Consider the following 14386-nt stretch of genomic DNA (forward strand, 5'->3'; position numbering starts at 1 on the left):
GATTTTTCAGTCACGTGTTGATGCAGCTTTTATGGCACAACTCTGGCCACAGTCAATGTCATTGAATGTTTACAAGCTGAAGAACACTTCTTCGCTAAAGCTAAGTTTGCTTTTTGTGTTTTTTTCTCCTTTTGAAGTCACAACTTTCTGGTCCCTTTGATTGAGGGTTCACGATGCATGTTGTAGTCTATTAGAGCCCAGTTTCAACTGAGCTGGAAGCCCCAAGGTGCAGGAGAAAACTCAAGGAACAGAAAAGAAAAAGAAGTAACTCACCTTGAGCTGCTACTGAAAAAGATGTGAGCAAAATCTAAATAAATAAAGTATAATCTTGAAAAGACATTTTCCAGACCCCTAAACCAAATCATATTGGACAAGAATAATTAGAGGACAAGGCCGGTTCTTACAGGCACCTCTTCAGTATTTTACTTTATCTACTAAACCAAAGATAGAACCAATATTTTATCTTGCATCTCACTTTTCTTGTATTTTCAATTGCAAGTTTTAAATGCTGACTATTCCAGCATAGTATCTGCATAGGTATTTTATTTCTGTGCCTGGAAAGGATTGCATGAATCAGACAGATGAAAGGGAGATTGTCCTTGCACATGACAATCATACCAAGATTATAGCATCAGACAGAGGGGGAGTCACAACTTGAAGGACCAAGCTGAGTTACTGCAGCCCCTTTTCCTTCATCCAAATCTACACATCTTTAATTTTACTCTTAAAAATGTATCTGGATTTCCTGTCTTATCTGCCACATAAGACGCTGACCTTGGCCTCCCTTTCAGCATCTATGATGCCACCTGTCTGCTCCTGTAGCAGAGCATATGCTCTCTGCAGTGCCTGGTACTCCTTTGTCAGCTGACGGAATCGGAGTTCTGATTCTTCCGCTGCCAAACCCTTCAGGAGAAGAAAAACAGGTAGTGCATTAGCTGAAGACATAAGTAAAAACCTAGAAATGCCAAATAACTGGTTTGTAACCAATATTTGTGTCCAACACATCAGCCAAAGTGTTAGATGCAATGCAATATCATAATATGTATGCCATGCCATCTCTTTGGGATGCTCTTGGCAGGAAATAGCTGTCAGTGAAGTTTCTGTGGTAGCATGGGCATAGTAGCAGGCACAGGCCCCCTACAGGTACAGAAAGCAGATTTTAAACCAGAAGAAAATTTTTAATCTGCTTCTCATGGGTTGGGTTCATTACATAACATAAGTCTGTCTTCTCTCTCAAGCAGGCAAGTCAGTTAACATAAGTAATCCTTCAAGGTAACCACAGTATAAACACCTGGTTTTTAACAGGCCTGACAGTGAAAGGCAACAATGGGTTCTGGTAGTCTCTGTGCCTTATCTAGCAGTCTCTGCCCAATGTATATAAAGGCTTGTCCTGCCTTGTAGGCTGTAATTCAAACTCCTTCTCAGCAATCCTCAGCTATAGTTGGCCAGGTTTGGATGCTGTGTGTCATGTTCTTGCAGGTAATAAATTCCTGCAACAATTATCTTTGAGAGACATTCATCATGACCCACCTTCTGTAACTATCCGCATTTAGGCAATTAATTGTTTTGTTGTGATGCAAATGAAGACAGAAGAACCCTGAAATTCTGCTAATTCTAGTCTATAATATAAAAAAATTATATCTGGATTGTAGGTCCCAAGATACATATTCATCAGCAATTAATTAAAATGTCAACAAATCTTAATACACAATGATACCATAAGCCATTAAGAACTCATCTAACTCACACAGCTTACAATGTGCTTTAGTGAGGTGAGTAGACTGGCCCCAGTTGGTGAAATACCAAACCAACTTATATGTTCAACCCTCCTTCTTTCTAGTCTGGCTATAAGCTTTATTACATTTTGCATCAAATCCAGGGCTGGCTGAACCTATGGACCAGGTGAGGCAAAATCCTAGTCCGGTCCAACTTCAAACCTCTAGAGGGATAGGTGCCAGACTGGGATTTTGGCAATGTCCCACCTGGTCCAGCAGGAGAGGGAGTCGAGAGAGAGGGGGAGATATAGGATCACAGGTGTGTGTGGGAGGGGGGTGGGAGGTGAGATACCAGATTGTGGAGGGTGGGGGTGAGGGCAATACAAAAGTAGACTCAGAGCTCTACAGTCCCTTCAGCCAGCCCTGTTCAAATTTCATTACCTGTCCTGGCACAGTTGTATGCTGGAGGTGTTTTATATATAACTTACTAATGGGAAAAACAATAGAAATTCAGTTGAAACTAATGTACCTCATCTAAGTCATCATCAGGAGTTGCTGGTGTCCTGTCAGTTCGATATGAGGCCACAGAGGAGGTTTCCGAATCCATAGAGTCATCATCATACCCAAAGACTGTATCAACAAGATGTCTCTAGAACAGCGAAAGAAGAAGGTGCCCCAAAATATTAAGACAGAAGAGCAAAAAGATCCACAAACCCCTTCAAAATTCTGTTCCGTGATGAAATCAAAGAACAACATGACTTCAATCCTAGAAATGAAGGAGGAAATCTTACAGGAGGCTCTGGCCTGAAGGCACAAATAGTATTTGCAAACTTTTTACATGAAGGTTCAATGGCTTCATACGGAAGACCTGGGATCTTTTGTAGAACTGAAAATCATACTGAAGATTAACAACTACACTATGTTTAAATGACACATTTGTTTTTGAAAGCCACTAACATCTGTTCCTAATATCTGCTAGGGATGGGCCTGTCGTTTCCAAAATGTGGACTGTCAAACACATATTGTTTATGAATGAAAACATTTTCAGACCCTTTTACTAAGCTGCACTAAAAGAGGCCATGTACTCTGATTAGCACATGGGTTTCCCCACACTCTGAAGTCACTTTTAGCAAGGCTGTAAAATAGTCGCATTTCCATTTTTTCTATTAATATCCAGGTGCTAATTTCCAACCTGTCTTTTACCTGTATAATAGGTGGAAAGGGCTCACGTGCTAACTATGCGCCAATCAGTGGGCGTGCGACAATGTAGCTGCACTAACCGATTAGCACTGGAACGCCTACTCTCTACCCTCCAAACACGCCCCCTTCTGGAGATGGTGGAGTATCACACTATACTATTATTCTCAGAATGAGTTCTGATCACAATAAATGATGTCATATCACAGGACATCTCTCAACGCACTTCTCTATGGTCTGGTAATGACGTCTCTCCCCTTCTTACCTTGATAGGTTTGGAACTTCGTTTATGTCTCCTGCGGCGAATGAGCTTTTCCCTGTCCTAAAAAAAATTGGGGAACAGAAACTACAGAATCAACAGCTGCTTTCATTTAGCAATTCCCAACCCAAGAAGATGTGAATGTGATAAATACTGTGATGGATGACTTGACTTCAAGCATATAGGAGGTAACTTTACACAGGTTACCTAAAGTTAGATGCTAGGGTGCTAAATGCAAATTCTATAATTATCACAATTATGCATGTAATTGTTGAAATCAAACACTAGAGGGAGCTGAAGTTTATACGCGTAATTTTAGACAGATGCACTTGTATCATGGCAATGTCTGGTGTAAATACTCGTACCTAAATGCCGACAGTTACGCGGGTACCTGATAGTATTCTATAAGGTTAGCGTATAATTGTGTGGCTTGTCCCTGTCCCACCAATATCCCTCCCATATCCATATAGTATCTCAGGTGCTTCAGATCTGCAAGAGTTGCAATAAAGAAACAAGCAGATCCAGAAGTAAAATCCACACAGTGACTTTATTAGAACAGAACCTGACATGGTCCACATTTTGCCCACTTATGGGCTGCCTCAGAGGTACAGTACTACAAGCAATCATAAAATCATATAAATCAAAAATCATCAAAATATTTTACAACATACATTACATTTAAAGTGTGAGGGATCCAGTACAAGTGTGTAACAAAAGAGAATTGATATCATAGTCTATCTCCATATATAATATACTATTCTAGTCAATGCACTTTCAAATTACCTTAAGCACTTACTAAAGTGAGTTAAGTTTAAGTACTGAGCACACCCTAACAGTAGAAATCAGCATGCGTTAATTTTTGGGGTGTGCCCTGCATGTCCTCTGGAATTAATGCATGGACATGTACACTAGTGTGCATAGATACTGGTTCCAATTAGCGTGACAGCCTTAATACCTACTCAATCAGTACCACTAGGTGAAGCCAATCTAACTGCACAAATCAAAGTACAGTGTGCTTTGTGAATTATGCAGTCTACACTCATTCTCCGCCCATGACCTGCCTAGTTCCTGCCTCCTAATACAATATAGTTAATGTGTGAATTGTCATGCCACTGTGGTAACTGTTGATGTGCTTCTGTGGTAGTGGTTAATGCATCCTAATTCATGCATTAACATCTTAACACCCTTGAGTAAAAGGGCTCCTTAATGCATTCCATGAACCACATTAGAGTAGACTGGGGCTACCTACTCAGATGCCCTTGTTCTTCTGTTACAGGTACTCAGAAACAAAAAAAATAAGGGGATGTGGATTCTTTCACTGCAGCGTAGACCCAGACCAGGCAGATTTTTTTGGTTCCACAGAAATTTCCAGTTTTTTGCAAGATGCAACAAAACTGACGTGGGTTTCACTCACTGGCATGGAATTTGGCCAACCAAGCCAATTATAAAGATAAAACCACTAGGTATAAGTCTTAGACTTGAGTTTAGGTTCAGGCCCAAGCAGGACTACACTCCATTTGTACAGAGTTGTCTTATCTAAACTCATATCAAAACCCATTTCCAGCCTTACTAGCTGGTGAGAGCAGGATTCAAAATCCATAATGCCCTCAAAATGAAAACCATAAAGTGACCTGCCATCAAATGAACATTAGCTCCACTGGCTGGGGAAGACATACCCTCGTTAGGTCATCAATCATGTTCTGTTGTTCTAGAACCTGAAGTTTTAAAAACTCAATTTCTTGCTCCTCATTGGCTTGATCTAGGTCGTTCAAAGATCTTAACTTTTTCAGGGGTGCATGGGATGTAATTTTTTCTCTCTGTAGATATGAGAAAAGAGAACAGAAAGTCAAAGACCTTAAAGTGCAAAGTTCTAGTATCAAAGGTGCCTGGGCATATAAAGATGAATTAAGACTATGCCTAGGATTTGACAGTAACCTTGACTGAAAGCCCAGAGCGTACACTGTTGTTAGCACAGCCTTCCAATTGCAGACAAAAATGTTTTTTTTCTGCTGTTTATTTGTTTTGTGTACTGAAACTGGTTCAAAGCAGTGCAATCAACAGAAAAAGATCAGTTTATTATCCTTTGATGTCATGCACAGAAAAGAAAAAAAGGCTTAGCTTCACTCTTCTCATTCTGAGTTAGAAGGTACTGCTGAGGCTAAAAAATACTTGGAACTACATCAACAGAAACAAATTAAAACAACTTGCCGCTTTTGAGTCGTTTTGGATTTGAAATAAGAAAATGTTATTTCCCTGTCATTTCAAATTACACTGGCACTCTTTAGTGTGCCAACTACAGGAAGAAAGCATTTGAAATCGAGGTGCACCATTTCCACATTCTCTTTAGTAAGGAGCTTCAGTTTGTCCTCCATGCGCTGCAGGGACTGCATTAGCTCATCATTCCGCCGCGTCAGGCACTTGTTCTTCTCCAGAAGAGGTTTACATTGCTTTTCTGATTCTCGGACTCGTCTTAGCTGCAAAAATGGAACAAAAGAAGCGTTGCTTAACAGATGCCTTTGCTGGGAAACAGGAGCTCCATATGGAAGATTCTTTTAGGACGTTTCTGCTCACTGATACATGTATACACTTCTGTCTGTTATACTCATTGTTTGCATAAGAAACAATAATAATTCTCATTTTCCTTTTTGACAGGGAGTAAATTCTAAGCTAGCACTGTTGCCTGATAGCTTCCATTTGTGGTTAAACACCCGCCACCAGTCAATTACTGGCAGTGGAAAATGTAACAGTGCAAGGGCAAAATCATTTTCAGTTTGTGTTTGGAAATGTGGCTATTTTTCCTGATTTTTTTTTTCTTTTGCATATTCTTTGAAATATTGATCTGTAAACTGCTTTGATATATTGTACGAAAGGTGGAATATCAAGCACAATAAACCATAAAACATTTTCATTATTTTTTTTTTTCATTTCATACATTCACATTAATACAATTTTTAAAAAATTGTGTTAGAGCTTTGTACTATGTGGAAATTCATTGCACAGATGCTAATTTGTAAATTAATGCGCATCATATTGATTTTGGACTGCATTCAGTAAATGGTGCTAAAAAGAAATCGCACTCACTGCTCTCCTGTATTAGGCCATCAAAGATAAGCAAATATTATGGAATTAAATAATTCCTGGTGCCCGGTTGGGTGCACATCCCCAGTATTCTATTACACTGCTGCAAATTTTAGCAGCACCCCTAACCCACCCAAGCACCTCCCATGGCCACACCCCCTTTTGGGTTCCACACTATGGAATTTCAGAACCCGTTGTTATAGAATCAGTGGCATTACCAAGGGTGGGGGCACGGTGCAAAGGAGTGTAGGGAGCAGCCTCTCGGCAGTCAACTCCACCGGTTCCCTGCTCCCTCTGATGCTACTTCCTGTTCTGGGGCAGGGAACCGGTGGAGCCGACAGCCATCAGGAGGTAAGAGTAATGCACTTGGGGGGGGGGGGAGGAAGTGTTGCGCTTGGGGGTGGAGGTGATGCACAGGGAGGGTGATCTGCCAGTGGGGTGATGTGCCGGGGGGGGGGGGGGGGGTGATGCACCAGGGAGGGTGCGATCCGCCGCAGGTGGCAGCCGATCTAGGAACGCCACTATTTAGAATAATGCATATAAATACATATGTGCAAATACAAATTGGTGCCGGTTGCCACCCGATTATTGCCACTAATTGGCTCATTAGACAATTTAAGGGCCACTTTTACAAAGCTGTGGTAAAAGGTGCCCTGTGGTAGCTTCAGTATGTGGATTTGCCACATGCTGAGGCCCCCTTTCACTGCAGTGGGTAAAAAGAAATGGCCATGCAGTAAGTGAACCACTCCCATGCTAACCCAGTGGTAACCAGGCAGTGCCTGGGGCTGCCTGGCGCTAAAAAATAATAAATATTTTTTATGCGCCAGAAATGGCGTGCGCTGGGGGCAGGCTCTACCACCGGGCTCCTGCGGTAGCCCAGCAGTGGTGCCGAAATGATGCGTGGCAAAGCGGTTGTACAGGTACTGCCTCTTTGCAAACGGGGCCCTCAGTTGGATCAGTGCCACATATGGAATCCTGCGGTTAGTGTGTAATATCATTTTAAGGCGCTTTAACGAGCCACCATCAGCTGGCTACCTTTATGAGAGCCACAAGGCCACAGTGCAGGCTTAGAATTCACCATGTTGGCAAAACCTTTTAGTGATGGTTAGAGCGGTACTGAACCCTTGAGGGCACCGGCAGCTTCAAACTCTTGCATTTGTTGCTACTAACTTATCAGACAAACGTGATGCTATTTCTGCAAAATAGTATTCTCATTCCTGAAATGCCCAAGGAAGGAAGGCGAGGCCGCAGTACAAACCAGTTCATTTCTTTCATCTACCAGCAGCGTGTTCCTGTCCTCCAGCTTCCGGATGGTGGCGTTCAGTTCTGCCATCCGCCTCTGGTTTCTCCGTAAATCCTGCGCATGGAGAGCAAATGTGGATCCTGTTAAATGCCAGTTCACATCAGTAACGGTTCGAGCCTGAACTATGTGAAGCGGGCTCTTGGTGAATCCCTCTGTCTTGCTCTTTCTTTTCCTTTCCCCGATATTTTCAGTACGGCAACTAGGTGGTAGGTGCTAACATTTCTGCATTGATTACATGTAAATGTTTAGAATAATGGCATTTATGTATGTATATGTGTATATAGGCAAGTAACTTCACAATGCTGCCTAAACGCTATTGCAAAGTTTCGGAAGCCCAACACAATAAGCCACTGAGGTGGAGAAACAGGATCTGCTACAAACAAGACAAAGTCAAAAGAGGGAGAAGCGTGATCAACAGGACTCTACTCCAAGGAGACGTAATTTCAGTATTGATTAAAGACTTTTACTCCATCATTAGGTCTCCTTAGATCTTTGGAAGAGCCTTGTTGATCAAGCTACTCCCTCTTTTGACTAAACTAAATACAAGCTTAACTCCCAAAGGGGCCCATTTACTGAAGCTTAACATGTGTTACTGGAATCAGTGTGTGTTAAATGATAAGACGTTCATAGGTATAAAATGGACTGCAAAGCTTTGGTAAAAGAATATCTGAAAAGGGCGTGCACATGGGCAGGACTCACAGGCACATAGTGGGGGAATCTATATATGGCGTCTGGAAAATCCGTGCAGAAATCATTTTCACCTAAGCGTATTCTAGAAGATTTGGGCGCGGCATATAGAATATGCTTAGTTGACATCCCAGCACCTAAAGCTACACACATCCATTTACACCAACGAAAACACAGCATAAATCCCTGCACGTAGATTTACGAGAACTGGACCATATTTTATAATAACACATGTAAATTTGGGAATGCCCACAAAACACCCATTTCCCTGCCCCCTTTTGGATGTGTGCATTAGAATTTAGGTTATTGTATACACTTAGCAAGTTATATTTATTTAGATTTTGCTCGCACCTTTTTCACTAGTAGCCTACATTTAGGTACACTGGGTATTTCCCTGTCCCTGGAGTGCTCACAATCTAAGTTTGTACCTGAGGCAATGGAGGGTTGCGTAAGTTGCCCAAGATCACAAGCAGCAGCAGCGGAATTTGAACCAGCCACCAAGGGATGTCAAGATTGGCGGTGCTCTACCACTAGGCCATTCCTCCACTCCACAGTTATGTGTGTAAATTCTAATTGTATCAATTAGTGCTTATTATTGCTTGTAAGTACTGTTAACAATCCTGATTGGTTGTTAAGCCAATTAATTAAACGCGTTGTTATAGAATCTGCTTACATTGGCACAGAACACCAGGCATGATATAAAGAATCCGGCAAATAACCTGCAGTATTTAGGCATTAACACACCAGCTCTATGGATAGGGTTAAGTGCTACTGCCTAATATTTTACTGCATATTTAAGCAGTTAGGTTTAGTATTGGAACAGGATCCTGCCAGGCGTCCTGTTAAAGAATTGCCCTCCTAATGGTCTTTCTACAGACGCACTTTTCAGGCCCCACAATCCCAGTTGATTTTCAAACACCAGATACCCACATGCACTGTCTTTGAATATCGACACACCTACTAAGTACATAGTTTCAAAAATTAAATGTACGCACCCACATGCTTCTGAAACCCCTTCCTCTTCCCCCCAGAACGTTTCTTCTCTATGTGGCCAAAAGCATATCATTCAGGGCCAATGCCCCAGGCAAACCTTGAGCCTTGCACCCCTCAATTAATATTCAGGCCCTTGGGGCAGCCTTACAGGGCTACTGCAGTGCTCTGAACCATCACCAGCTCTTCCTGGGATTTCCCTCTTTGGACTGCTCATGTTGCATTCGGCCTCCTTGACCAGGAAGAGCTGCTCATCCAATGCCTCCTTCTGCAGCTGCAGCTTCTGCAGGTACCCCAACTGAGTTTCCAACTCCTTCTCCAAAGAGAAGATGATCCGGTCCTTCGCTTTGATTTCATCCATCTAAAGAAGAGAGAGAGAGAGCAGGATCACCTTAGAACGCTTCATCCAACCTCCTCTCCTATGAGACTTTTCCTGTCTACAGCCTCTCTTCTTCCAGCCCAAATTCTACAATGCTGAGAATACTTGGAAGCTGATTTCTTGTAGGTATGTTCATTCCCCAAGTCATTTTCAAATGAAAGTGACAGGAAAAACCCATGACATTTCATGTTTTTTTTTTTGGGTGTGTCATGAGCAGGGCACACTTTTCCGAGAGGGCATGCACTCTTAACGACTTTGCTCCCATAATGAAAAAATGCCAAATCCCTACCCCAAACAAAACCAGGTACTTGTGACCTGGATTGGCCACTGCTGAAGGCAGGATACTGGGCTGGATGGACCATTGGTCTGACCCAGTATGGCTGTTCTTATCTCTCTGTATAAAAGGCAACACCAACGTTCTATGAAGCCTCCAGTCGGAAGTGTGAAGGGGGCGAGATATCCGGTTTCCCTATGAGTGTCTGCCCCGCCCTCTCTGTAACACAGTCAGTGAAGGAAAACAGCAGAGCACGAAATCAAATCGCTGGCTCTGTAACAGTGAAGGACTCGGAGGGGGGAGGGGAGAGAGGCCAGAGGGCAGGGACACACACACTCCCACATGCACACAGAAGAAAACATTGCTAGCCCCCGTTTCATTTGCATCAGAAACGGGGCTTTTTTACTAGTGTTCCCATAAATGACAGAGCAAATGGTTCAACGGGAAAAATTTTGAGCTGCATACCCCTAATATTTTGATAAACATTATTAGGCTCTCAGGGCCTGGTTCACTAAGGGATCAATCTTCAAAAGGTTCAGGTGCCTAATTTAGGGAGATGGGCCCCAAATTACTAGTCCCTCTGAAAACTGACCAGAACTGGCCACCTACATTTGGAGTCTTCTTTCACTAAGGTTTGATTTCAACATTTGGAAAAATTTCAAGCTGGAAACTTAGGTGTGTTAATATAAATGAAAATCTGATGAACATTAAAAAAAATCAATCACTATAATTTTTTCTCCTATACACAGAACAGGAGAGAAGAGAACCATAAGGCTGTGTCCATTTGCCAAGCCAGGAATCACTAGTGGGGTGTAGTAAAAAAGGTCTTTAGTGAAATAGGCCTGAATGTGTCAGAAGTGAAAAGTATTCATTAATGTTGGGGGGGGGGGGGGGGTCCCTTTTTCTATTAAATCATTTCTCAAAAGTCAACACCCCTCCCCCCCGGGGAATTCCTGTGTATTATTTACAAACCCATCAAGTGACCCATAGCCTGGATGGAGATTTTGACCATTTCTGATTTTAGAATTTGCATCTCAGTTCCAGAAGGAGCCAGGGTGGGCTGGGGGTAGGGAAGGGTGTGGCTTTAAAAAAAGTCAGGACCGGTCTAAGATCTCCTTCCAGAAACTGGGTCATACGACAGTTTCACATTTGTTACAGTGGAAAATTATGCTATGACAATTTTTCTCAGTAAAAAGTGTGGTTTACAATCCATTTGCTATAAAAGGGGATATTCCAATGGAATCTAGAAGGATTTTACAAGAACAAAATCCCTTCGGTTTGCATCACAGATCGCACAGTGCAATACAATATTACTGACCAGCCTCCGAATGTCCCTCTCGCATTCCCATTTGATCTTGGAGATTGCTTCCTGATGGGACTGGTGCTCACTCCGCAGGTCCCCCGCCTTGATCTTATCGGCCTGGATCATGTTGTTGAGGGCCTCATCCACCTGTTTCTTAGCCGATTTCAATTCTGTGATCTCCTGCAGAAGTTTTAGGCGCTCAGAGTCAAACACTCGCCTGGCTTCATCGCGGGCCTCTGCGCTCAGCGTTGTCCGAACTTTGTCACTACTGCCATCCCTCAGAGCATTGACCGCTGCCTTCAGGCGCTGGATCTCTACTTCCTTAACCTTGACCATCCGAGACATCTCCTGCTCATGCTGCTTGATCAAGTTTTCCCTCACAGCTTGCAGCTCTTTCATTTTCTCCTCGTGAAGTTTGCCTTTCAACTCAGTGACTGTGGCTGTATGCTTGTACTGTTCTTGCTCACGGATTCGTTTCGTCTCTTGGGATTTCTCTCTTTCAAGTTTAGTCACCTATGAAGACACAAAACAAAATCATAACACAAATGAAAGGTAAGTCTAATGCAGAAGGAATGCAGGATTAAATTATTCTCTCTTCTCCAAATTATGTTTTGCATGAGACCGCAAAATAATAGCATTGTTCATCCATAAAATGACCCTTATAATATTACCAATCATGGGGTCCTCTTACTAAGCCACAGTAAAAAGTGGCTTGCGATAGTGTATGGTATGGGTTTTGGGCACACGCACAAATATTTTTCAGCGCACGTACCAAAAATGCTTTTTTTTTAATTTTGCCGAAAATGGACGTGCAGCAAAATCAAAATTGCCGCATGTCCATTTTGGGTGTCTGACCTTACCACCAGCCATAGCCTAGTGGTAAGGAATCTGCGCAATAATAACCTATGTGCATCAGATGCCACTTGGCGCGCGTCCGCTACGCGTGTCTGAAAATAAAATATATTTTCCAGACACACGTAGCAGACACGCACCAAGAATGAAATTACTACAATAGACACACAGTAGTCGGGCGGTAAGTTCATTTTGGCGCATGTTGGGTGCGCGTAGAGCCTTACACGGCTTAGTAAAAGGGGCCCTATGAGAGAAGTTTTAGAGCTATTCATTTTGAAGAGAGATTCTGGGGAGGAACAAGGGGGACTGGAGTTTTTTGGCAGTAGAGGGCAGGTGGTTCGCTGTTATTTTTCAAAGCAGGTGTGGTGAAGGTGGGAGGATTTCTGAACTGAATTTATTTTTTGAAGTAGACTTTCAGCACCAACCTCTTATGCTAAATAAATCTCGTCGGTCAAAGTCTGACCAATGAGATCTAGGAAAATTTTCAGCTGAAAAACTAGCTGATTAGATGCACTGGAAAAATCTCCTAAAGATAATCGGCATAAAGTAACCCATTATCTTTGTTAATTGCTGTTTTAAAATTGAGCCTTTAATAACTACTGAGCCATGTTAGTGATATTAGCGGAGTTCACAAGTTGCACATTCAGATCAAATGAGAAGTTTTGTGACAGGGTCACAAAATTTCACACCATGACATCATTTTTCCGTTGCAGAGACTTTTACCAGAAAGTGAATGTAAATGGCTTTATATGTTCTATTCCTGGACTGCTGTATATTAATGATTGATTCAGCCCGTTGTATCTATCTTTTGATGTATTTTTTTGCCAATACGATAGTAGTCTCCCCTTTGTACTTTGCCATGCCTCACAAATGTTTCCACTCACCTTGGACTTCTCCTGATGGAGTTCAATTTGAATGTCTGTCAGCTTGGTCCTGAGATCTTCGTTAGCGGCTTGGAGAGCAACTAGCAGAGCTTCGGGCTTCTCGCCCTTGGAGCGACCTTTTTTAGACATGGTCGCTTGCTAATGTGATCCTGCACCTTGAGTACACTCAGTTAGGGGCAGGCATCCTTGCAATCTAGGTGCGCAGTGCACCTGCTGTTTTCCGTTCCTCAATGTGTGGATGCCTCGTCAGCCACTTGTAAAGAAACAAACAGAATGCTAGTTATGTAAGTGCCAGGAAAAGGGCAAAACTAGGCTATCGTTTGCTAATAAAGCTGCTCCCTCAAAATAATGAAAACAATTCCTATCCACTCGCTGAGACTCTCACTAGACCTTTACATATTTCTCTGGCACAGGGATGCAAATATAATGGCATTTGTTTTCAGCTTAGAAAAAAAGAAAATGGAACTGCAATATTGACTGGCAGCCAACCCAGAAGTGAAAATAATGTGTCGTTTTCTAACTTGTAAAGCATAACGAAATGTGGCTCTCTGAGAGGCAGAGTGACACTTTCCTAAATCCAATTCTTGCCAGGTTTGGGATGCTTAATATGAAAGATGCTTATTTCTGATTGGTTACCACGGAGGGCATGATCACCTTGTCCTTCACCAGATATTCTGGTGGCATTCACAGGACTTTCTATTTTTTGGATTAGTAACTGTAACGTGAGTGACAAATTTCCTTTATTAAGGGATGAGAAAATTCTGGACCCCTGCTCCCAATCTATCAAAAAGGCGTGATGTAATAGATAAGAACATGTTTAATCAAGGTGGGGTTCCATTTGGTAATGTTTTGAAGGGAACTGTAATACCCCTGTGAGCCTAAAGTAAAAGGGTTTGGATTTTGATACTGAAGGAGCAAGAAGGGAACTCCTGGCTTCCAGCGGTGACTAGATTTCGAAACCCACACACTGCCACTTATATCCTACCCCCCCCCCCCATGTCCAACCTTCCCCCCACCTCTCTGAACATCTTCTGATCTATAAATGTACCTGCCAGTAGAAGCAGTCCCTTCCTGCTGCCACACAGGTCAGAACCTCCTCCAATATGGCACTTGCCCTCTAGCAGTAGTCTTGACCCGGGCGAAAGCATGAAGGAACTGCTGCCACTGGTGGGTATATTTATGGTGCAGAAGATATATAAGGGGTATAAGTAGTGGTGGGAGAGGTTTTACGGGAGACAGCAGGGTATATGTGTTGGGGTGGGCTTGGTTGTGTAGGAATGCCTCAGAACAAGGATCAAGTAGAAGGAGGGCCATGGGGTATGGACTGGGTGAAGGGGCCTTGGAACAAGGATCAAGGTGTGAGAGTGCTTTCACTGAGGGTGGGGGGAACCAAAATGAGAGGGAATTCAGCCTTGGGAGAAGGCAATCGGGAGGTCAGGGGTTATGCTGCTCTGCCATGGTATTT

At 42.7% G+C, this 14386-nt stretch overlaps 1 protein-coding gene across 1 annotated transcript in view; it reads right to left on the minus strand.

The window, feature by feature from the left end:
- The window catches only part of JAKMIP2 (janus kinase and microtubule interacting protein 2), a 33670-nt gene extending 20620 nt beyond the window's left edge, over positions 1–13050 (minus strand). Inside the window, 9 exon segments of the mRNA XM_030212159.1 lie at positions 775–903; positions 2245–2364; positions 3178–3234; positions 4848–4988; positions 5499–5645; positions 7508–7606; positions 9381–9590; positions 11201–11698; positions 12922–13050. Of these exon segments, the coding sequence (XP_030068019.1) occupies positions 775–903; positions 2245–2364; positions 3178–3234; positions 4848–4988; positions 5499–5645; positions 7508–7606; positions 9381–9590; positions 11201–11698; positions 12922–13050 (1530 nt within the window).
- Positions 13051–14386: the final 1336 nt, after the last annotated feature.

The sequence above is a fragment of the Microcaecilia unicolor genome, chromosome 8 (assembly GCF_901765095.1).
Source record: "Microcaecilia unicolor chromosome 8, aMicUni1.1, whole genome shotgun sequence".
NCBI classification, from domain to species: domain Eukaryota; kingdom Metazoa; phylum Chordata; class Amphibia; order Gymnophiona; family Siphonopidae; genus Microcaecilia; species Microcaecilia unicolor.